The sequence below is a fragment of the Ranitomeya imitator genome, chromosome 5 (genome assembly GCF_032444005.1).
Source record: "Ranitomeya imitator isolate aRanImi1 chromosome 5, aRanImi1.pri, whole genome shotgun sequence".
NCBI lineage: Eukaryota > Metazoa > Chordata > Amphibia > Anura > Dendrobatidae > Ranitomeya > Ranitomeya imitator.
Genome location: NC_091286.1, coordinates 96310170 through 96336542, shown reverse-complemented (window position 1 = coordinate 96336542; position 26373 = coordinate 96310170). Strand labels below are relative to the sequence as shown.

The following is a 26373-nucleotide window of genomic DNA, read 5'->3' as shown; positions in this document are numbered from 1 at the left end:
TTGATTGTAATTTAATTTTTTTATTTTATTTCAGATTTCTGGCAACTGGAGAGAGCTTATCATCCCTCCACTTTCAGTACCGGCTTGGAATTTCCACCTTGTCTGGAATAGTTGCTGACACCTGCCGGGCTTTGTGGAACGTTCTCCGGGAGGAATTTGTAACCCTACCCACAGCGGACATGTGGATGGAAATTGCAGAAAAATTCTGGAGTGTGTGTGATTTCCCCAACTGTTTGGGAAAAGTGAATGGAAAGCACATACGCATTATCAAACCCACCAGAACTGGATCGGAGTACTTCAACTACAAGAAATATTTTTCTGTAGTGCTGATGGCAATAGCAGTTTCGGACTGTCACTTTATCGCCATGGACATTGGAGCTTTTGGCCATGGCAATGACTCCCAGACTTTCAAGAACTCGGATATGGGCCGACGTGTGTATGGCAAAAATTTTAATTTTCCTCTACCACGACCTCTCCCCAACACTCAAGGCCCACCGATGCCATTTGTTATGGTTGGGGATGAGGCCTTTCAAATATGTGAAAGCCTACTGAAGCCATATTCCAGTCGTGACTTGAACCACACTACACTAAAAGGATTTATAACTACAGACTGACCAGGGTCCGAAGAATAGTAGAGTGTACCTTTGGGATTCTTGTCTCAAAATGGCGCACTCTTGGGACAGCCATTAGTCTAAAAATGGAGACAGTCGATGAGGTTGTCAAAGCCTGTGTGGTTCTCCACAATTACATAATGGCTAAGGAGCGACCTAACATTGAACTGGATGAACCAGTTGCAAACCCATTGCCAGATTACCAGCATCACCCGCTGCGGTCAACTGTTGAAGTCAGCCACATGCAGGACCAATTTGCTGGCTATTTTGATTCTGATATTGGACGTGTGGCATGGCAAGACAATATTGTGTAAAATGTCCTGTTGGGTTTGGGTCTGTACCAGTTATGTTTTAAATGTTACTAATATTTTTGTTAATAAACTACGTGTTTTTATATCTTGACCGAGTCTCCTATGTATTTCCTCTAAAAACCACTTAGGTTGCTAGTGATAAAGGTAGGTGACGTCATTACATCCTGAATCTGTTCTGCAGTATCTATTGGACGCAGACTGAAGAGAAGATGGAGGTATAATACAAAGCAGATCTATACTCATCAGGTCATGTGTCACAAATAATGACTTCATGAGCACAAAAGGCAGCCACGTGAATTCACTATTTCTGACACCTGACCAGGTGAGTATAGATATGCCTTGTATGACGTCCATCGTCTCTTCAGTTTGTGTGAAATAGATTACGTACACTGAAGAAAAAATGGAGGTTATACAAGGCAGTTCTCTACTCACCAGGTCAGGTGTCATAACTAATGAGTTTTTTGAAACATGACCTGTTGAGTATAGTTCTGCTTTGTAATACCGCCATTTTCTCTTCAGTCTGCGACACAGATTAAGCAGACTGAAGAGATTATGGAGAAAATACAAGTAATATTTTTTTTGCCACCTCATAGCTCTATACCAAACACACAAAGTTGCAGTGTTGTACTTACTAACTACTGGAGCCATGAGTTGGCAAAAAAATAAAGTGTGTGGCGCAGTGTTTTATTTGGCGCACGGTGTGTGATGACAGCGGCAAAATACACAAATAACCAAACAGTATTGGGGGCAAAATCATTATTATTTATTTTTTAACAAATAACAAAATTTAACTGCGCCTGCTTGGGGTAGAGTGACTGAACTGTGGGGTGTGTAGCTGTGAGGCCTGGCGAAGTGTGGACGACGCAGGGGTGGCAGGAGAAGGGGCAATTAAAGTAGTGGGGTCTGGGAGTTCGGGGATGGGGCTTGACGCATGAGAGGACTGAGACACACTGGAAGGGTGAGACAAATCTGACATTACAGACACATTGGGAGTTGAGGGGGGAGGAATACAGATAGTCCGCTGCTTTTTATTTTTTTTCCCTTTTTGGGATCTACGTGTAAGTCTGGGGAGCCTCGGTGGGCTCATTTGTTGCGGCCTGGTCATGATGGGTGACCTGTCAGGGTCCTGCTGCTGCATTGTGCTCGTAGAGCGGACAGCCATGCCAGAGTCCTACTGCTGCTGCATTGTGCTCGTAGAGCGGACAGCCATGCCAGAGTCCTGCTGCTGATGCAACATCGTGGTGGTGGAGCGGAAGGCCATACCTGGGTCCTGCTGATGCTGCATCGTGGTGGTGGAGCGGAAGGCCATGCCAGGGTCCTGCTGCTGCATGGTTGTGGGGAAGGCCATGTCTGGGTCCTGCTGCATTGTGGTGGTGGAGCAGAAGGCCATGCCAGGGTTCTGCTGTTGCATAGTTGTGGGGAAGGCCATGCCTGGGTCCTGCTGCATCATGGTGGTGGAGCGGAAGGCCATGCCAGGGTCCTGCTGCTGCAATGGAGGATGTCCAAGCAGGAGCAGCAGTTGTCATGGTGGTGGTGGTGGGCTGTACTACAGCACTCGGCATGGTGTTGGTGCTGTATTGGTGTCCGGCAGTGCTTGGAATGGAGATGGCCGTGCAGTGGTATGCAGCAGAGCTCGGCATTGAGGTCAAGCATGACAGTGTGGGCACAGGTGGAAATGCCGCAACTGTCTGCTGAAAATACCGACTGCTGCTGTTATGATCCGGTGACCTTGGAGCTGCATGAGAACTTTCACTGGAGAAAGTGGCCACTATACTGACCGCAAACCTGAACTTAACACCGCAACTAGAAGTAGCCGTGGAGTGTACCTAACACACCTAGACACCTCGTCACAGCCGGAGGGCTAAATACCCCTAAAGATGGAAATCGGAATACTATCTTGCCTCAGAGAAAATCCCCAAAGGATAGACAGCCCCCCACAAATATTGGCGGTGAGTCGGAGAGGAAAAAACATACACAGGCAGAAAAAACAGGATTTAGCACAGGAGGTCACTCTAGCTAGATAGGACAGAATAGGACAGAGTTCTGTGCGGTCAGTATTAAAACCCTTCAAAAAATCCACAGCAGAATATACAAAAAACTTCCTACATCTAACTAAAGATGTAGGAGCGTATATCTGCAACTCCAGTGAAACCAACCAGACTGAGAAAACACAGACACAGTCTAATCTGGACAAAAGAAAAACAAACAAACAGTACTGAAAATAAGCACACTGCATGTGTGCCACAGGAAAAGAAACAGACACTTATCTTTGCTGAACTGGCAGATAAGCAGGAGAGGCCAGGCAGAGATCCAACACTTCCAAAGAAACATTGACAACTGGAAAGGGCTAAAGGATCCTGCACACCTAAATATCCCAGTCAGAATTGTAATTATCCGATACACCTGGCCAGGACTGCGAGTCAGAGACAACTGCATTCCCACCAACAACCACTGGAGGGAACCCAAGAGCAGAATTCACAACAGCTGCACAGCCTGCATGTAAGCAGCATTGCAGGCCTGCATGACACTAAGCTGGAGATCAGGAGTAAGGTGTTCCGACATGCCCTTCTCTATTTGATTGAAAAAATGATGTGCTGTCCTCTGGAGGTCGACTTTCACTTGGTCAAGGCTTTTGGTAATCTCCTGGATAAGTGTATTCATATTGTTTATGGCACTATCCAGTCGGTCACCCATCGCCTTGAGTCCATCATGTGCAAAAACTCGGGCATGAGTGACCGGTCCGAGGCCCTCTGCCGCTGCCAGGAAGAGCCCCCCAAAAAAGAGGCAGAGGCAGAGGACTGGGACAGGTGGAACACCTGATGGACCAGCTTCCTGGTCTCCAGTCTGTGTGGTAGGCCCACTTACTGCAGCGATACTGGAAGGCTGGGACGGGTCCATGGCTGTTTGATGAAGGACCGCTCCAGAACCACGGTCAAGAGTGCTGCTCCATGTGCTGTGAAAAAAGAAGAAAAAAATACATTAATACAAAACATTTACAATACTAAAGCGTCAACTCCTGTGGAATAGAAAAATACAGATTAAGCAATCCAACACAACCCATTACACCACAAAAAATACTTACGTTCTCTGTGCAAGAACCGGTCTCAAAAATGCAAGGATGCGGTGATATTTGTATTTGCGGTTCCTTGCTCCAGAACCACTAGGAACCCAGCTCTCTTGACGAAAGTCCTTGGTGAAGCAATCCTTCATCGAACGCCAACGTGTTTTGACTTTGAGCACTGTTGAAAAATATAAATAATGGTTAGACAATGCACTTTTGACCGTGATCACACAACTGTGTGTGATGAGAGAAACTCCTTTCATCACACACAGTTGTGTGATCCCGGCCAAGGTCACTGCTGCAGCACACCGCATTGCAATACTTACAAAATGCATTTTGGACCCGAGTCGGGGCGTTGTCCCAGCCATCCCACATCGCTTTGGCCACCTCAATCCATAGCAGCCAGATCGTCACATTGTCCGAGTGCTGCGGAACTCGGGTGTCCCACAACGGGATTCGCTCATGGACCAGGGAGATTAGGAGGTCATTTTCAATGAGGTCCTCATCCCATTCTGGAACCTAAAAAATAAATAAAGACATTAATGTTGGAGACATTAACATAAGGAAAAGAAAGAAAACAGAGACAGAAAACTAGCCTGAATATTCAAAGTCAAGAAAAAAAGGAGTCAAGAAGAAAAAGGTAAAGAAAGAGCAAAGTAAAGAAATGAACATTCAAGAATAGTAAAGTCAGAATACAATAAACAGTCAGCCAGGTATACTTGCATGCTGCCGCCTTGCCACCCGAGCGTCTCCATGCTGCTCCTGCTCAGCCTCTGCCACAGTGGAAGAACTGCTCTAAATAAAGGGAAAAAAAATTGTCACATGTGTAGATGTGACAGTGAATACTTACCAATCTGAAGAGGTGAGTACTCACTTCACTGACATTTCCACCTTGTGCAGGCCCAAGCCGTTGCTCCTCCTCAGAAGAAGATGACATTCTGATGCATGCAGAAAGAAAATAATGACAGAAATTGGAACAAATAGAGAGAGAAAATACAGACATTGACTTTGATATACTCACATTGTTCAGAGTCTTGTTTGTCCAAAGTGCTTTCCTGTGTTTGGTCTGCTTCCCAGTATGCTGTGTAGTGACCTGCCAATGCCCACTCCCTCCTTTTATCAGTTTGTATGTGGGGGGTGGCTAATCAGTGTCTAGACATATTTTGTGGTACAACGCATGCATTCACAAACGCAAGCAAACGCATGTGCTTGCGAACGCATGCGTTCACATAGACCGTATTGTGTTTTTTTGCCGCATTCCTTCCGCTAACAACCGCATACATTTCTAAGCGGCAAATTGACGCCCCTGAAATTACTACATATAGTGGTTACCGCACCAAGTTGCAGACGACGAAACAACGCATGCGTTGTCAAATGCGGCGATATACAACCTATCGCAGGCACCTGCGTCCCTAATGTTAAAGATAGGAATACACGAAGCATGTGGAAAATTGGTGGGACAAACGCTGCGGACACAACCGCAAATGTGAAACCAGCCTAACTCCTTCCTGATATGTGGTGCAGATGTATGGCACACATCAGGCACAAGTCTATGGATCAGGTTCAGAAGCTAAGCCTGCTCCACACCCAGCATCTGATTCTAACTCCATCTTTGACAGCAGCATTCAGCACGGTGTGCCATTTTGGATGCCCATTATCCTTGTGACATGATTGTTTGTGGGTTGCCATATCAGCTGAAGGTCCCCCATAGCTGCAATATTTGTCTACCTCTGAAGCACAGCCATAGGAGCCCGTGATTTCAGCTACATACTGCAATACTTTTCCAATACTGTTTCCAGTACATTGTATGGTACAAAGCTACAACACATCCCACGAAAAATGTTGACGGAAAAATAAAAGATTTTGGGCATTGGAAGAAGGGGATAAAAAAATGAATGCAGAGATGGATATTGGCCATAGTGGAAAGGGGTTAGGCTTATTAATGGCATGATATGATTTATGTAATATTATCCATCCTTCATTTTGCTCTTTGCCTTCTGTTTTTTCTACCTTAATGTGTCTTCGCATCATATGATGGTTTGAGTGTTTCTGTTACTGAAATTGAGGCTGAGCAGCAGTACCACTTCATGGACAAACGTTCTGCAGGTTATAGATAAAAGCAGATTTTTTTATTCACCCAACTTCTGGATAAATATGTCCTTAAAAGGGTTGTTCAATATTTGGACAACACCTTCATAAATTGTGAAGTCTCTTTCAAGTGACATAAAAATAATCTTTTATATACCACCCATACCGGCAGTGTTCCAGCAATTTAGGCACCAGGTCTCCAGCACTCACGAGACTTTATGTCACAAGAGCGCTGCAGCCAATCAGCAGCAACTTATCAGCTGCAATACTCAAACCTCCCCCAGTCATTTGCATTTCATCCATGTTAGCGAAGCTCCTGATTGGCTGCAGCGCTCATGTGACATAATGTCACGGCATTGCCAGAAGACCCAATGCTAAAATTACTGTAATGGCACTGGTTCTGGAGATGAGTATAATTTTTTTTATTTTACTCAGGGGACTGCAACATTCAACTGTCCCCGTGGCGCTCACATGACATCGTTGAATTTAGTGGCCGCTAAAGAGCTGCAGTGATCAAACCTCCCCCAGATGTCGAGGGAAGTGTGAGCGAAGTATCCCACTAATGGCTGCTGATTGGCTGCAGCGCTCATGGGAGGGTCGACAGTATGGGAGATCAGCCTTTAAAGGGAACCTGTCACCCTGAAAATCGCGGGTGAGGTAAGCCCACCGGCATCAGGGGCTTATCTACAGCATTCTGTAATGCTGTAGATAAGCCCCCAATGTAAGAGGAGAAAAAGACGTTAGATTATACTCACCCAGGGGCGGTCCCGCTGCTGGTCCGGTCAGATGGGTGTCTCTGGTCCGCTGCGGCGCCTCCCATCTTCATTCCAAGACGTCCTCTTCTGATCTTCAGCCACGGCTCCGGCGCAGGCGTACTTTGTCTGCCCTGTTGAGGGCAGAACAAAGTACTGCAGTGCGCAGGCGCCGGAAAGGTCAGAGAGGCCCGACACCTGCGCACTGCAGTACTTTGTTCTGCCCTCAACAGGGCAGACAAAGTACGCCTGCACCGGAGCCGTGGCTGAAGATCAGAAGAGGACATCTTGGAATGAAGATGGGAGGCGCCGCAGCGGACCAGAGACGCCCATCCGACCATCTCAGTATCTTGTGTGCAGAAATATTGTCTCCATAAAATTGTATAATTTTGTGTAATATTTTATATTTTGTTACAATGTCCTCTTATCAGTATATTGAACGATTATGTTGACTGCCTTTTTTTTGTTTGTGTTGTAGCTCTACATGAATTTCCCAGTGATATCTTCTCACATGAGGACCGGCGGCATGGAGCCATCATTCTGCACGTTCTGTGTGTAAGTTAATAATCTTTTTCTAAGTTTCAAAACTAGTCAGCCATAAAGGTTAAGTTCCCACAATGAGTTTTTGATTAGTTTTTGACTCTGAGTATTTTTGCTACACAAACGACAAAGTGTCTTACAATTCCAGCAAAGTGGATGGAATTTATAGAAATCTCATGCTGTTTTTTACGCTACGTAAACTGACCTGTGGTGCTTGCTTAAAGTCCTCAACCAGCCAATTTCTCTTGGCATGCTGAGTTTTATATGTAGATTGTTTTCCTATAGAATTGCACTAGATGCTGAAAATCACCAGGTAAAACCTAAACCTAATAACTGGTTGGGCTATCCTTAGCAGCAACAACTGCAATCTAGCATTTGTGATAACTGGCAATGAGTCATTTACAATGATCTGGACTCGAATTTAGGCCCACTCATCTTTGCAGAATTGTTGTAATTGAGCCATACTGGAGAGTTTCCGATTATAAACCGCCTTTTTAAAGTCATGCCACAGCATCTCAGGTCGGGACTTTTACTAGGCCACTCCAAAGTCTTAATTTTGTTTTCTTAAGCCATTCAGAGGTGGACTTGCTGGTGTGTAACATGTGGCAATGTAAAAAGCAATTCCTCATACAGCTCCATTAGCGAAAGAGTTAAAAAGTTATGGTGAAAACGATAACACACTAAATTTTTTTACAAAGTTTTGGCATTTTACAAACCAGTAAAATACAATAAAAATATGTTATTTATCACCACAGCACAGGTCATTTTTACAGCACACTGATTACAGTTGTAATTTGGATGATACTTCTTTTCTTCAGTGTGTTGTACCTAAACATACAATATTGTCTGTATCCTTAATGTATTCCATCTCGACTGATGTTATAAAGATTAACCAAACTAGTAACCTCTATACAGTTCCCGATTTGAGACTAAATTTTAGGCAACATTTTAAAGGGGTAGTCCAAGCAGAAGCCATCTAATGGGCGTGGCCTTGCTCCATACATTTTAATTGAGCAAGGCCGCGCCCCGGCTAGTGACCCCACCATCCAGTATGGATGTATGGAAGCGAGGCCTCGTCCACTGGCCGGGAGTATGTATACCTCATACATACCCTCCGGCACCGGCTCAAAAACCGATGAATCCCCGCAGCGCACATCCTGGGGGGATTCAAAAGTCTGCAGTCATAAACAGTGACTGCACCGGCTAGTGACCCCACCATCCAGTATGGATGTATGGAAGCGAGGCCTCATCCACTGGCCGGGAGTATGTATACCTCATACATACCCTCCGGCACCGACTCAAAAACCGATGAATCCCCGCAGCGCACATCCTGGGGGGATTCAAAAGTCTGCAGTCATAAACAGTGACTGCAGACTTATCAATTTGGACCGGAGAACCCCAGTGATGTTTGTATTAAAAATCTGGGTGGGAGTTCCCAAGAAAATCAATTGCTTAGCTATGAAAGACTGGACTAATCTAATAAAGGAATAAACTAATGGTACTAGAGTATCAATTATAAAAAGAGCAAGTAAAATGTCCTGTTTTTAAATCATAGTTTATCAGCTGATAGAGGGTTTCACAAACTTAAAATATTGGCAATCATCGATCAGCTGTTTTCTGCTCTGGTTGTTACCTGATGAACAGCACAGCTCCATTCACTATGTAGTAGGCATTCAATGGCACTGCAGTTCAGCTCCTATTTACTTCAATAGAATTGCCATCAGTCAATAAATGGAGCTTTGCTGTTCAGCTCCACTGTTTACATTCGGCAGCCACCAGAGATTAAATTAGCTGATCGGTCAGGGTGCCGGATGTTGTAACATACTGTCCGTGATTTATCAAAGCGATTATGCCAAAATTCTGTCTTTAAACACTTTGAAAAGTCTCAATTTTTCCGCTACTTGAAATTGCACAAAGATTTTGTGACTTTTGACATTTCCACGCGTCTCAACAAGCTCTGTCAAATTGGGCAGAACTGGGGTGGGACGTGGGGGGGAAAGGGGTAGACTGAGGGCATAAAGCCACAGCTCATCGAATTCCTGTCACGCTGTCATATATTTTACGCTATAAATATTACTCCAATCCCTGATAGTGTATGAAGGCGCATAACACTTTTCAGACGCGTCATATTTATTTATTTGCCTCTTATTGAATTAGGAGCATCTGAGTCCAGTACACCCCATCATCAAGAAACATTGCCAGACTTAATAAACCTGGACCATTATTTATATGTGTGTGAAGTACTGTATAATAAAGTGTTTTTTCACCTTCATGACCATGCTAAATTTTACCATTCTGACCAGTGTCACTTTATGGTGTAATAAATCTGGTATGCTTAAACGGATCACACTGATTCTGAGAATGTTATTTTGTGACATATTGTACTTCATGATAGTGGTAACATTTCTTCAATAGGACGCGTTTATTTGTGAAAAAAATGGAAATTGTGTGAAAATCTGAAACATTTTGCAATTTTCAAACTTTGATTTTTTTATGCCTTTAAATCAAAGTGATACATCACCCAGAATAGTTAAAAAATAACATTTCCCACATATCTGCTTTACATCAACAGAATTTTTTAAAGATATTATTTTGTTAGGAAGTTAAAAGGGTTAAAAGATGACCAGCGATTTCTAATTTTCCAACAAATTTTTTTAAACCATTTTTTTAGGAACCACATCACATTTCAAGTGACTCTGAGTGGCCTATATGACAGGAAATAGCCAAAAGTGATACCATTTAAAAAACTACACCCATTAAGGTGCTCAAAACCACATTCAAGAAGTTTATTAACCCTGCAGGTGCTTCACATAAGCAGAAGCAGTGTGGAAGTAAAAAAATGAACATTTAACTTTTTTTCACAAAATTTTATTTTAGCCCACAATTTTTTTTATTTTTAGAAGGGTAACAGGAGAAATAGACATTATATTTGTTGTGCAATTTTTCCTGAGTACAACGATATGTGGAGGAAAACCAATGTTTGGGCAAATGGCAAGACTTGGAAGGGAAGGAGCATTGTTTGACTTTTTGAACGCAAAATTGGCTGGAATGTAGAGCAGACACCATGTCGCGTTTGGAAAGCCCCTAATGTACCGAAACAGTGGAAATCTCCGCACAAGTGTCCCTATTTTGAAAACTATACTCCTCAAGAAACTTAACTAGAGTCTCTAACATAGAACTGTGAAAAAATTAAATACATTTTTTTCCACTTCCACAAAAATGATCTCTTAGCCCATTCTTTTTATTTTCACAAAGGTATGAGGAGATAATGGACCACGAAAATTGTTGTATAATTTTTTCTGAGTATACCAAAACCGCATATGTGGGGAAAACTACTGTTTGAGCGCACGGCAGGCCTCAGAAGGGAAGATGCAACATTTGACTTTTTGAACGCAAAATTGGTTATGATTGAGAGCGGATGCCATGTGAGGTTTGGAGAGCCCCTGATGCACCTAAACAGTGGAAACCCCCACAAGTGACCCCATTTTGGGACTAAACCTCATAGAAATTTATCTAGATGTGTGGTGAGCACCATGAAACCACAGGTGCTTCTCATAAAGTTATAAAGTTGAATCATAAAATTTAAAAAAAATCTCATTTTTTTCCACAAAAATGTTGTTTTAGCCACAATTTCTTTATTTTCACAAGGGTAACAGGAGAAAGTGGATTCCCAGAATCTGTTTTGCAATTTCTTGTGAATACACTGATACCCTATATGTGGAGGAAAACTACTGTTTGGGAGCATAGCAGGGCTGAGAAGGGAAAAAGTGAACCTCCAAAGTTTCTAGTAGCCATCTATAAGCTTCTTGCACTTCTCAGCTGGTATTCTCTCCATCTCTTCCTTTGCAGTTTGTTCAAGCTCTTGAATGTTTGCTGGGGTCTTTTTTACAATTGCAGATTTCAGCTCACCCTGAATATTTTTAATAGGATTGAGGTCAGGGCTCATTGCTGGCCATTTTAAAACCGTCCATTTTTTCTTTTTCAACCATTCCTGTGTAGTTTTGGATGTGTGCTTAGGTAATTATCTTGCTAGAGGACCCATGATCTTCGACTGAATCCAAGTTTTCTTACACTGGGTAGGACATTTGACTCTAAAATTTCTTGATAATTCTCTGATTTCATGATTCCTGTGGCCAAGAAGAGGCCTCCATTACCAGACGAAGCAAAGCAACCCCACAGCATTATGGATCCTCCACCATGTTAACTGTTGGTAGGGTGTTCTCCTTAAAAGCTTTATTGCACTGTCTATACACAAACTGTTGCTTTGCATTGCCAAAAAGTTCTGTTTATTTCATCTGTCCACAGAGCATTTTCCCAGAAGGATAGTGGTTTGTCAAGGTACTCTTTTTGGCAAAGATCTGTAGCTCCTTATTTTTTGTATTTTCTTCAGCAATGGTTTCTTTCTTGGTCTTCGCCCATAAAGCTCTGCTTGGTTTAGTGTGCGGCATATTGTACTTGTTGAAACCATGATCCCAGACTGTTCCAGGTTGGCCTTCAAGTCTTTGCATGTTTGACGTGATGTTCTTTTCCACCATTCGCACCAACCTTCGAAGACATATCTTGTCAATTTTCCACTTTCCCCCATGTTCTTGACAGTTCCACGCTTGGCAAACTTCTTAAATATATTGTGCACTGTTAACACTGGGCTACTAACGTATTTGGAAATGCCTTGTACCCTTTGGAAATGTTGTGTTTGCTAATAATAGCAGTTCTGATGTCCTCAGACAGCTCATTTGTCTTCACCATTGTGACATAAAAACAGGGTCTACCATGTGGCTTTATAAAATACTGAAGTTATCATTCATTGACTAATTCATGTCACATAGGCACCAACAATTAATCATAGATAATTCTCATTTGTGATTTAGCTAGTGTTTCCATAATAATGTAATGTAAAGGGTGCTATTTTTCCCTCCCATTGTTTTTTGTTTTTAATTGTTATTTATCTTTTGCCCTTTTGTATTTCACACCAGTGCTCTATACAAAAACAACTTTTTCACTTGATTCATTTTTTTAGGAGATATTCCACATTATGTACTTAAACTTCATGGGTGCCAATAATGATGAGCAGGACTCTATTTTTGATCAAGCAGTGGGAGCACCAAATCTCACACAATTTTGCCATTCATTCCCAGGACAAGGGTGCATTTAATCCAGGTATCCTTTGCTTCATAAACTCTAAACCTGTGGGTATACCCTGAGGTAGTCTCACACAGCTTGCAGAGTTTAATTTCGTACCTGGATCTCTTGCTGGGCAGTTATTGCCGGAATTTGAGCCTCCCCTTGAAATGTATTAGGGACTCATCCACGCAGATGTCCCTTTAGGGAACCTCAGGAAATTTGCTGCTAAAGTGCTCAGTGACCGGCTGAACTTTGAAAAAACTGTCAAAGTTGGGGACATCTTGTGCAGGACATTGTGCATTATCATTGTAATGCAAAAATATTTGGATTAACTCAAATCATTTATGGGTCATAGCCATTTGAACAGTGGAGTGTTGTATCAAACATCAGCACTCCAATATTGTCGAATTTCTGGCTTCTTCACTTCCTTTGCGAAGGAGCAAGCCTGAAAACGTCGTCATTTCTGCTGCATCTAAAGAGGTCCAGTTAGAAAGTGATGAAGGGCAGTTTGACACTAAAAAAATGCTAGGCGTGCAAATTTGTTTGAGTCACTTTGAGGTTTACAAAACCCTTAGAGAAAAATACTTTGAAAAAATCTATTTCTGTGAGGCCGATGGTATCAAAATTGATTCCTGATTGTGCCACAAAATCAGGAATCAGTGGCTCATAATCTTCAGGGTGAGGTCTGTATGGGGTCAGTAATAGTGGGCGCTGGTTCAGTTTCTGTCCTGGGGCATCTGCATGGTGGTTCAATATCATTTGAGGAGGAGGAGGAGGGAAAATAAAGGAAGGTGGGATCCTCTCCCTCACGATCAGTGTCGGAGGCAAGGAAGGTGTATGCCTCCTCTGCTGAATACAGTGATTTGCATAAGCGGCACATTTTTTCATGTATGCAGTGCGTGTGCGAGTGCTTGGTGCAAACTTTTTTTTTTATTTAGAAGACAAAAAAAGAAAAGAATCTAGTCAGAAAAAGATAAAAAGAATGTAAAAATCTGGTAAAATAAAAAACAAACTGACTAAATAGACATAAGTAAAAAAAAAAAAAAAAACAATTACTCAGTGCCCGCAACTGAAATTAAACCTGACTCAATTCAGTAAAGAATACTGTATTCTTTTTTCACACCAAAAAAAAGCAACAACTGGAGGCCGATTACTGATGTGCATTAGTGATCAGTACTCGCTGGCTGTAGGACGCACACAACAATGTGATTCTATTTTAACATTGATGGCCTATCTTTAAGACAGGCCATCAATGTCTGATCGGTGGGGTCTGGATGAGACACCTGGCACCTTCGCCAATCAGCTATTGACTGTGTTGGTGGCAGCCTGAATTGCTCAGTTACAAACCTGCACAGCACCTCTCCATCAACTCTCTAGTGTCTGTGGCCAGGTACTGCACGCCCGCCACCTATTCAAATTATTAGGGAATGGATGTATAATACCCAGCCGAGGCCAATATTTGGTCGATGGAGTTGCGCTGTACAGTTCCCTTATTGAGTAGTTCCAGCACCACCACCATCCCCGGGAACAGCTGATCAGCGGGGGCATCAGGTGTCTCTCTTCCACCGATCAGACATTGATGACCTAACCTAATGACAGGCCATCATTGAAAGCATTTTGAAAGAAAACCTTTCATTAGACTTATGATGCCCAAACCAGGTGTTTGACAGGTCCCTGGTTATGTACACATGTGGAAGAGATCTGTCAATCATCTGATGCATGATGGGGAGGGTCCAGCTGGAGATGTTATTGGACTAGTCAGGTCTCTCTCTAACTCCCTCTCTTTGGCTTTTAAAACTAGTTTTTTCCCTAAAATGCAACAGCCTTTCATAAGATGCCAAGAGATTTTCATAAAATGTCAGAAATCTATCAGTTGAGTATTATGGAATACTGTTGGGGTTTGCTCTGGGCCTTGTGCGGATGTCATTGTGCAGACACCTGCGCTGTGTAGATCATTTATGGTGAAGTTAGATCGCCCACCTGTGTAGGGCTATGGGGTACTCGGAGCTGGACCCTTCGGTTCTCAAGGGGGATGTCACGGTGGCTGACCCGGTCCGTGGCCCTAGGGGAACGTCCGTTGATAAATGGGGAAAGGTCTTTAAAGGGATAGTATTCGTGACGCCACCTGTGGTATTCGGTCAGGGTGACCGACGCTGCTTAGGGGTTCGCTGGGGTGATGTTATGGCAGCTAGATGGTGTACCTTCCCACAGGTGAAGTATGTCCCCAGGGCTTCCCAGAGTGTAGATGATGGATGGTGTAAGGCGCAGTGAAGAACGAGGACACAAGGTTGCAGTCTCTTTACCTTTACTGAAGGCTTCAGTGTCCACAGTCCAGAGCACCGGATCACGGGGCAGGCAGAGTCCGGCCGGTCTGAAGGCAATTCCAGAGTCCCCTTATCCAGGTGGAAATCAGTAGCCTTCCTCTAGCGCCTGAGTGTTGTAGTCCCTCACTGCTGAGCTTCTCGGTGAGGTCCTCACAACTGATGTTGGTGTTCTCGATGTTATGTCTCTTTCTCTCTCTCTCTCTCTGTCCCCCAGATGGTATGGATAGGACAAACCCATATGACTGATGGCTTGAGGCTTTTTACAGGGACCCTACGACGCCCCAGCCCCCACAAATTGCCATCGTGCTTCCTGGGTGTAAGATCGGGCAGCTAACGTGGAATTAACTGTCCTGCCAGTCTCTGAAGCAAGGCTTGGAGACGATTGCTTCCTCGGTGTTCCGGCCACCGGCTCCTGCGCCTCAGAGGGAGGCAGCCTATTGCAGGGCAGTACTCCCTTTGGATTCCTCTCCTATGACTTTGTTTCTCACTCTCAGCAACGCAATTCTCTTCGTGTCCTTTCTTAGGATGCTGCCGCACGTCGGGGCAGGCGCAGCTCCGTAACCCTCTATCTAGGCCTCTGACAGGATCCCACCCCTGTCAGGGACCTCTCTGTCTGCAGCTGTTTGATGTTCCTCCTTTCCCCTGTCTGCATGACAGGTGCTGCCTAGGTGAAGCCCAGTCAGTTTCTGCCAAACTTCCTATCCAGACCACCAGTTTTACCTAATTGTGAGGAGTGCCCTACTAAATAGGAGCATAGCTCCCCCTGGTGGACTGGAGTGTGAAGTGTGTTGTGTGGTTTGTGATACCTGGTAAGGTGATCTCCTTTATTGCCTCCAGACGTAACATCACTCCCACTGGTGGAGGAATGACATTACTGCAACGACCAGGACCCTGGGGCGCTGCACAATCTTATCTTATCTGCCCCAAGCCTTTTGGCAATATTGAGATGACCCCGACATTACTCCCAATGTACATGATGCATGCTGAAAAGTGTCAGATTGCTGCAAAAAGCAAATATTATTACTACTAAAGTGATTCCATAGTATCCTGTAATTCTGGAATGGATGTCATTCCCACCAAGACTTTGGAAAGGATTTCCATTTATACCTGCATTATACGACGTCTGTTTATTAATCTCCCCTTCGCTTCGCTTTATTTTCCCGATACTATTGCCCTTTTCCCATATTATCACAATTTTATAAGCCTTTATATGCTGTTTGAAGTATTCAGAGCTGGTTTCCCAAATCTAAATAAATAGCGGTAGAAAATAAAACCTGTTTATACTGGAAAGAACACATCTTAGGTCTGTAGGTTAAATGAAGAATAAAGTTGCTGAAACTGAGAATATACCGTAGTTTTATATATTTGGAGAGCTAGAATTGTTGTTTTTGGCGAGCTGTATGCTTCATAGCTGGAGAACAATCTTAGAATAACTCACTGGATTAGGAAAAAAACAGATTTACCCCGTTTTGCATGAGCGTCCCTGCAGAGTAACAGTGTTTGGTTATAAAAGCCTTTTAGTTTATCTTTATTTTATTATTATTTTTTTACAGTTAAAAGCCAGAGTGAGTAGATTTATTGATGTAATAGCTACAGGGTTTTGATGGCGTTTGCTATCAATTATAACCAGCCTTTCTTCCAAAATACCATCACCGCAGGAATCCTCGCACAACTTTGTGTTGTGATTTCTCACCAGGAAATCTATTTAAAAGGCAATGGACAAAAGATGTGAGTCATTGTAGACTTGGTGTATTTGATTGTAGATGAATCATGCTTTCATTGCAGCAGGAGAAAGTTTTCCTCTGAATGTCATCTGGCTTTTAGGAAGCTTTCGAGATATAGGTATTTAAAATAATCTTTTTTGGAAAATGTGCAAGGAAACTAGTTACAAGCATACAGTTTGCTGGTAGGTATGGTGGAGTTGTAGAAAAAAAAAACATTGTTGTATTATGGATCCTCACAAGCTGTGAGAAATATAGGACCGCACTACAGTACCCATCTATGGGATACTACTGTACCTCTTCATACCCCCTTAGAGAGGCACTCCCATCATAGATTTTATCCTCTTAATATATTTTGATCATCATATTTCATAGCACTGTGTACTTACAATTGCTCATTTTGCCCTTCTGCCTAGTTAATTCTTCTCTTTTCTCTGCTCTGTGTAGAAACAGGAAGTCTCTTTTCCCTGCATGAGTCATCCTTGTCTTACATAGTAACATAGTTAGTAAGGCCGAAAAAAGACATTTGTCCATCCAGTTCAGCCTATATTCCATCATAATATATCCCCAGATCTACGTCCTTCTACAGAACCTAATAATTGTATGATACAATATTGTTCTGCTCCAGGAAGACATCCAGGCCTCTCTTGAACCCCTCGACTGAGTTCGCCATCACCACCTCCTCAGGCAAGCAATTCCAGATTCTCACTGCCCTAACAGTAAAGAATCCTCTTCTATGTTGGTGGAAAAACCTTCTCTCCTCCAGACGCAAAGAATTCCCCCTTGTGCCCGTCACCTTCCTTGGTATAAACAGATCCTCAGCGAGATATTTGTATTGTCCCCTTATATACTTATACATGGTTATTAGATCGCCCCTCAGTCGTCTTTTTTCTAGACTAAATAATCCTAATTTCGCTAATCTATCTGGGTATTGTAGTTCACCCATCCCCTTTATTAATTTTGTTGCCCTCCTTTGTACTCTCTCTAGTTCCATGGGGTATGTTCCCACGGTCAGTGGTCAGTAAACGCTGCGGTTTGGACGCTGCGTATATGCGCAACGTCCAACCCGCAGCGTCCAGATGTTACAGCATAGTGGATGGGATTTCAAGAAATCCCATGCCCACTATGCATGCACGGACGCCCACGAATCACCTGCGGAGATGAACAAGCGGCACGTCTTTCCAGACCGCAAAATAAATTTCACCTGTCCAATGTATTGGAACGCGGTGATTCCGCATGGTTCAGTGAACACATGCGGAATCACTTGCCTTCTTCAAAAGCCAGCAGCTCTTTGGACGCTGTGGACATGTACTGCATCCAAAGCGCTGCTGATTACTGACTTTGGGGATGTAGCCTTGCAGTGACTTATGATTCATAAGGGAACATTGACCTCCTGTTTCTACAAAGAGCTTAGAAGGATTCAGCTCATTTTTATTATTATACATTTTTATAGCGCCATTTATTCCATGGCGCTTTACATGTGAATACGGGGCAAATATAGACAAATACATTAAACATGAGCAGATAACAAGGCACACGAGTACATAAGGAGGGAGGACCCTGCCCGCGAGGGCTCACAGTCTGCAGGGGGTGGGTGAGGATACACTAGGAGAGGGAAGAGCTGGCTGTGCGGCTGTTCAGTAGGTTGAGGATCACTGCAGGCTGTAGGCTTGTCGGAAGAGATGAGTCTTCAGGTTCTTTTTGAAGGTTTCTATGGTAGGCGCAAGTCTGATGTGTTGGGGTAGAGAGTTCCAGAGTATGGGGGAAGCACGGGAGAAGTCTTGGATGCGGTTATGGGAAGAAGAGATGAGAGGGGAGTAGAGAAGGAGGTCTTGGGAGGACCGGAGGTCGCGTGTAGGTAGGTACCGGGAGACCATGTCACAGATGTATGGAGGAGACAGGTTGTGGATGGCTTTGTATGTCAGTGTGAGGGTTTTGAACTGGAGTCTCTGGGCGATAGGAAGCCAGTGAAGGGCTTGACACAGGGGAGAGGCTGGGGAATAGCGGGGGGACAGGTGGATTAGTCGGGCAGCAGAGTGTAGGATGGATTGGAGTGGTGCCAGAGTGCTAGAGGGGAGTCCAGAGAGTAGGAGGTTGCAGTAGTCGAGGCGGGAGATGATAAGGGCATGCACATCAGTTTTTAATCACGTGGTGTCATAGACCTATTGGAAAACAGAAAAACTATCTGGGTAGAAAGGCAAAATGAGCAATTGTAAGTACACAGTGCTATATAATATGATGATTGCAATATATTAAGTGGATAATATTTTTGATGGAAGTTCTTCTTTAATAAAGCATTTCATGACATGCCATATTACAACTTAAGCATGGCTTCTATAAGTGATCTAAATGAATTATTTGCTTGATTTATCAGTTTACTTTAGGTTTAAACACATATAAAAATGTTGTCTTAAACCAATGGTCCCCAACTCGGGTAGTCAAGAGCCACCAACAGGTCATATTTTCAGGACTTCCTTAGTATTACACAGGTGATGGAATTATTGCCTGTGCAGGTGATGCAATTATCAACTGTGCAATACTAAGGAAATACTGAAAACATGACCTGTTTGTGGCTCTTGAGGACCGGAGTTGAGGAACACTGTCTTACACAATCAAACCTTTTTAATAAAAGACTGTGTATTTTTTCAAAAGAGGTAGCCACATTTGATCCTTATTAACAAACGGAGAGAAGCAGCTGCAACATAGAGGTTATTATACAGCAGTACTGAGCAGTGTGCATGTGAATATAGCTTTGGGGTAAGGTAAAAAGCCTAGAACGATCTTTCTGCATCTCCTTCTGCTTGTTTTCTCGCTCTGTATTTTACTTCTCCTCCAATCTCCCCTCTCCATAGATTATAATAGCTTGTGTAAAATAATACTTCATTGTACTGGCAGGCCATCTCAGGTTGAGCAAGATGAAATTAACCTGTTTTGGGGAGTGGAAGACAAGTTCAGAAGGTTGGGATAGGAAAAAAGTGGTTCATAAATGGAGAATGAGGCAAAATTATCTGATAAGATATACGGTACTACAAAGTTTCTTATACTGTATTTGCTTGTGCAATTGATATATGAAAAGTTTGTTGAAAGTACAGTTGCTTTTAATAGTGATGAGCGAATATACTCGTTACTCGAGATTTCCCGAGCACGCTCGGCTGTCCTCCGAGTATTTTTTAGTGTCCTCCGAGTAGTGTTTAATGATTTACAGCTACTAGCCTGCTTGATTACATGTGGGGATTCCCTAGCAACAAGGCAACCCCCACATGTGCTTAGCCTGGCTAATAGCTGTAAATCATTCGGCTGAGGCGATGAAAACTAAATCTCCGAGCACCAAAAAATACTCGGAGGACACCCGAGCGTGCTCGAGAAATCTCGAGTAAGAAGTATATTCGCTCATCACTAGCTTTAAACTACAAAATTGTTATTGGTCTTATCACAATCTTGACTACAGTGCTATTCGTAAAAAAAAGTGATAGGTGTTTTAACTACTATAAGGCCGCCCAACATCTTAAAGGGAATCTGTCAGCAGGTTTTTGCTACCTCATCTGAGAGCAGCGTAATGTAGGTAAAGAGAAGCTGAATCCAATGATCTACTTATCGCTTAGTTTACTGTGTGCAGCCGTTCTGACACAATCAAAGCTTTTAGATTTAGAATGAAGCAGAACTGAGAAAGCTAACCCCACCCACACAGGCTCTTAGTATACAAAACCCATACACAGTGAGGTGTTTGTCACATGAGGGGGCATTGTCAGACTAGTCCATCAATGTAAATCTCCCAGTGATAAATCCTTCACAGTTAGTAAACAACAGCATGCAGGTTAACAAGTGACACATCCCTGAATTCTGTCTCAGCCTCTGTCTCCTGCTGACTTCAGATTACATAGCAACAACGCCTGACAGATTCCCTTTAACCATTGGTCTGGCCTTCATCTGACTATGCAAAGTAATTTTAGAACCTTCTTGCATTGCCAGCAGTTGGACAGAGATCATGCGGCTGCAGGAGCAGAGAGAAGGAAGAGATGGCTTGTTACTAGAGATGATTAAAATTAAAATTTTACAGCTTTACCTTATTTTTAAAAAAAATATACGGCAAAGCTTCATATTGCCCTGAAAGATGTGTATAACACTAATGTCTGTCAGCACCTTAAGACTATTTAACATGAATAATGTACCTTTAACCCCTTCATGACCCAGCCTCATGACCATAATGACCTGGCCATTTTTTGCAATTCTGACCAGTGTCCCTTTATGAGGTAATAACTCAGGAATGCTTCAACGGATCTTAGCGATTCTGAGAATACTTTTATGTGACATACTTGGCTTCATGTTAGTGGTAAATTTAGGTTTATAATTTTTGTGTTTATTTGTGAAAAAATTGGAAATTTGGCAAAAATTTAGCAATTTTCAAATGTTGAATTTTATTCTGTTAAACCAGAGAGTTATGTGACACAAAATAGTTAATAAATAACATTTCCCACATGTCTACTTTTCATCAGCACAATTGTGGAAACCATTTTTTTTTAGGAAGTTATAAGGGTTAAAAGTTGACCAGCAATTTCGCATTTTTACAACAAAATTTAATTTACTAAACCATTTTTTTTAGGGACCACCTCACATTTGAAGTCAGTTTAAGGGGTCTATCTGGCTGACAATACGCAAAAGTGACACCATTCTAAAAACTGCACCCCTCAAGGTGCTCAAAACCACATTCAAGAAGTTTAAACCACAAGTCAAAACCACATTCAAGAGAGGCCTGGATGTCTTCCTGGAGCAGAACAATATTGTATCATACAATTATTAGGTTCTGTAGAAGGACGTAGATCTGGGGATTTATTATGATGGAATATAGGCTGAACTGGATGGACAAATGTCTTTTTTCGGCCTTACTAACTATGTTACTATGTTACTATGTTATTAACCCTTCAGGTGTTTCACAGCTGCAGAAGCAACATGGAAGGAAAAAAATTAACATTTAACTTTTTAGTCGCAAAAATGATCTTTTAACAACAATTTTTTAATTTTCCTAATGGTAAAAGGAGAAAGTGGACCCCAAAAGTTGTTGTCCAATTTGTCCTGAGTTCACTGATGCCCCATATGTGGGAGGGAACCACGGTTTCGGCGCACGGCCAATTTCTCCTGAGTACAGCAATACCTCATATGTGGTCATAAACCGCTGTGTGGGCGCACGGCAGGGCTCAGAAGGGAAGGCGCACCATTTGACTTTTTGAATGAAAAATTAGCTCCAATCATTAGCGGACACCATGTCGCATTTGGAGAGCCCCTGTGTGCCTAAACATTGGAGCTCCCCCATAAGTGACCCCATTTTGGAAACTAGACCCCCCAAGGAACTTATCTAGATGTGTGGTGAGTAGTGTTGAGCATTCCGATACCGCAAGTATCGGGTATCGGCCGATACTTGCGGTATTGGAATTCCGATACCGAGATCCGATACTTTTGTGGTATCGGGTATCGGTATCGGATCCATAGGGATGTGTAAAATAAAGAATTAAAATAAAAAATATTGATATGCTCACCTCTCTGGCTGCCCCTGGACATCACGCTGGTAACCGGCCGGCTTCTTTGTTTAAAATGAGCGCCTTTAGGACCTGCGAATGACGTCGCGGGTTCTGATTGGTCGCGTGCCGCTCATGTGACCGCCACGCGACCAATCAGAAGCCGCGACGTCATTCTCATTCACTAAACTCCTAATTCTAGGAATTAAGGACCTGCGAATGACGTCACGGCTTATGATTGGTCGCGTGGCGGTCACATGGGCGGCACGCGACCAATCAGAACCCGTGACGTCATTCGCAGGTCCTAAAGGCGCTCATTTTAAACAAAGAAGCCTGCCGGTTATCAGCGTGAAGTCCAGGGGCCGCCGGAGAGGTGAATATATCAATATTTTTTATTTTAATTCTTTATTTTACACCTTAATATGGATCCCAGGGCCTGAAGGAGAGTTTCCTCTCCTTCAGACCCTGGGAACCATCAGAATACCTTCCGATACTTGGTGTCCCATTGACTTGTATTGGTATCGGATATCGGTATCGGCGATATCCGATATTTTTCGGGTATCGGCCGATACTATCCGATACCGATACTATCCGATACCGATACTTTCAAGTATCGGACGGTATCGCTCAACACTAGTGGTGAGCACTTTGAATCCCCAAGTGCTTCACAGAAGTTTATAACGCAGAGGCGTGAAAATAAAAAAACCTTTTTTTTTCCTCAAAAATGATTTTTTAGCTCGCAATTTTTTTATTTTCACAAGGTTAACAGGAGAAATTGGACCCCAAAAGTTGTTGTCCAGTTTGTCCTGAATATGCTGGTACCCCATATGTGGCTGGGAACCACTGTTTGGGCACACATCAGGGCGAGGAAGGGAAGTAGTGATGTTTTGGAATGCAGACTTTAATGGAATGGTCTGCAGGCGTCATGTCACGTTTGGAGAGCCCCGGATGTGCCTAAACAGTGGAAACCCCCCCAATTCTAACTCCAACCCTAACCCCAACACACCCCTAACCCTAATCCTCACCCTGACCACAAATAAAACCCTAACTCCAACCCTAACCCCAACCCTAACTTTAGCCCAACTCACTTTAGCCCAACTCTATCCTTAATGGGAAAACTGGGGCGGGAGGGGGTGATCACTGGGGCAGGGGGTAGATCATCAGGGCAGTGGGGAGATCAGCGGGGCAGGGGGGAGATCAGCAGGGCAGGGAGCGATCCGCAGGACATGGGGTGATCCGCAGGTCAGGGGAGAGATCAGTGGGGCACGGGGGGGAGATCCGCAGGGCAGGGGGGAGATCAGTGGGGCAGGGGGGAGATCTTCAAAAAGGCCACCAGAAGCCATCGTAGCCATGGGGGGCAAAGTCACCCTCCCTGGTCTCAAGTACAAGTCCCCCTGTACCTGCAGGTCAGGTGACATTTCAGTTAACCCGTTCACCCGACCTGCAGGAACGCAATCCCGCCATGATGCCACATAGGCGTCACAGGTCGGATTGGCATCGACTTTCATGACGCCTACGTGGCATCACAGGTCGGGAAGGGGTTAACATATATGGCTATGGGTAAATGGATGGTTCACTGTTGTGTTGTCACATTCCATCTGCACAGTTTATTCAGTATTTTATGGTTTTCTCTCCCTATCTCTATGGTTTAGCTGTGATCTGTAATGTCCTCTCACTATCCAGATTCACCATAAAATCGCTTCTACATTTCTTACTTCTGCATTTACAGTATACAGGTTTTGATCCTGATTGGTTGTGCTATACCATGTCATCTACAAACTCCAAAACATTGTTGGAATCCCACCTCGTTGCGTCCAAGCTCATATGAAGCTTGTCTGACTGATGCAGTGGGTAAAATGGCTGAACCGAATCGTAATTTGTTCAAATTCACCAAGTTCAATTGACTCTTTCAAATTCACCACAAAGTTTATTTGCGTTAAATTGTTTCACTCATTTCTATTAGTATCATCTTTGTCTTACAGATCGTTGAATACATAGCTCACTTACAGTGCTTCCTTCTCCCGTCATAGGCAGACGAGAGGCTTAATGTGTCTTGTAACTGGGCCTAATACACTTGCCATATTACAGGGGAAATAATCAATTAAATTCATTGTATTTTAATGTTTTATTGCCCCTCAAAGCCGTTTATGATCTTGGGGGGCCCAATGTAAAGGTTAAATGAAAAGTAAAGAAATAAAAGAAAAATAATTGAAAAAAGTTAAATAAAAAACGAAAACATCCGCTGGAATTCTAAACTGCTGTATTAGCGCCCGCACTTGATGAAAAAAACATATGTCCTGTATATAAATATATATAAAATATATAACTATAATTGTAACAGAAAAGGCAATACAATTTAAAATGTATTTTAGTGGCCCTTTTTAGTCTGAAAAAATGTGAAAGGCAGAATAGTGACAAAAAACTGAATATAAAAGTGACAGAAAAATTAAGTTCCATGTACCATGAAAAAAAGCCAAAAATAATTTCAATAACCAAACAAGGAAAAAAACAAAAGAATTGAACACATTAATATATCTGTTTTAACCTGCATACTTTTATATGGGTTAATGTAGTATACTGTGCTATTCTATACCAATTTTTTTGCACTATATTAATTTCTATTGGGCTAATTTATCTAATTGAACATATTCAAAGTAAATGTTAGTAGTGGTGTAAACAAAGCCATAGACCTTGCTCCAATTATATGGTAAATGTTACTGAAAAGGGAATGTATTGTTTTGTTTTTTATTATCTTTATTAACCCCTTACTGACATCGGGCGTACACTTTGCCGAAGTGGAGGTCTCTCCCTTTGATGTGGGCTCCGACGGTGAGCCCACATCTTTCCGGGGACATGTCAGCTACTAATCAGTTAAATGCCACTGTCAAACTCTGACAGCGTCATTTAAATCGCGATTCTGGCAATCGGGCCAGAAATATGCACACCCCCCCCTTTAGCCCCATTCAAAATAAAACAATAAAAATAAAACATACACATATTTGGTATTGCCGCGTTCAGAATCGCCCGGTCTTTCAATAAAAAAAGAATTAGCCTGATCGTAAACCGTGTAGCGAGAAAAAAAGTTAAAATGCCCAGAATACATTTTTTTGGTTGCCGTGACATTGCATTAAAATGCAATAACGGGCGATCAAAAGATCTTATCTGCACCAAAATGGTATAATTAAAAATGTCAGCTCGGCACACAAAAAAAAAAGCCTGCACCAGACCCGAGATCCCGAAAAAATGTGAAGAAGCTAAGGATATTGGAAAATGGCACATTTTTTTTTTTTACAAATTTTGGAATTTTTTTTCACCAATTAGATAAAAAAGAATCTAGACATGTTTGGTGTCTATGAACTCGTAATGACCTGGAGAATCATAATGGCAGGTCAGTTTTAACATCTAGTGAACCCAGTAAAAAAAGCCAAACAAAAAACAAGTGTGAATTGCACTTTTTTGCAATTTTACCGCACTTGGAATTTTTTTCCCATTTTCTAGTACACAACATGGTAAAACCAATGGTGCCGTTCAAAAGTACAACTCGTCCCACAAAAAACAAGCCCTCACATAGCCATATTGCAGAAAAATAAAAAAGTTATGGCTCTGAGAAAAAGGGGAGTCAAAAATGAAAACACAAAACCGAAAAAAGCTCCGGGGGGTTAAGGGGTTAAAAATGAATGAATAAATAATTAATCCTGCAATTTTCACACAAGCCACTAGTTCTTTTTTATTCATACTTCCTGTTCTTTTAGGAAGAGTTTACAGCAAGGTTCCATATGACAGGCAGGATTACAATGCCTGGTAACACCTCTATACACAGCTAACAGGATACACCAATCACTATAGACATTGTCACAGCTCTCCTTTCTCCCCCTCCCTTTACAATCACCTTTGCACAGGCTCATTTGAGCCTTCTGACCATTGTAGCCATGTACATATGTTATTTCCTGAAACTATAGTATGTTAAAGAGAACCTGTCAGCAGGATTGTGCTCAGTAAACCACAGAGACTGTCAGGTTACCAATGTTTATACTGATTCAAATGATGCCTGGGTTATTGAAATCCGTCTTGTGGTTGCTGTTTAATCTTTATTTGCAGTTTTCAGATAATGAGATTGTTGTGCTTCGGGGCAGCCTGTGGGTGGGGCTTTTTGTGGTGCTCTGCTTCCATATGCACGTTTATGGGCTTATGACAGGTCAGTGATCCTTCAGTGACCTGCCCCCTATTTTACATGTTGCATAGAATATTGTGTGAAAAAAAAAGTTAACATTCATTACTCAGGCGGCGGCGCCTGCTCTGTAGTATGATACAATGGGTAATATGCTTATATGCAT

The 26373-nt window shown here is 42.7% G+C and overlaps 1 protein-coding gene across 2 annotated transcripts in view; it reads left to right on the top strand.

The window, feature by feature from the left end:
- The window catches only part of SLC24A3 (solute carrier family 24 member 3), a 515596-nt gene that overhangs the window by 274674 nt on the left and 214549 nt on the right, over positions 1–26373 (top strand). For both annotated transcript variants that reach the window (XM_069768940.1, XM_069768939.1), the window contains one exon: positions 7302–7378. In XM_069768940.1, the coding sequence (XP_069625041.1) occupies positions 7302–7378 (77 nt within the window). The remainder of the gene's footprint in view (positions 1–7301; positions 7379–26373) is intronic.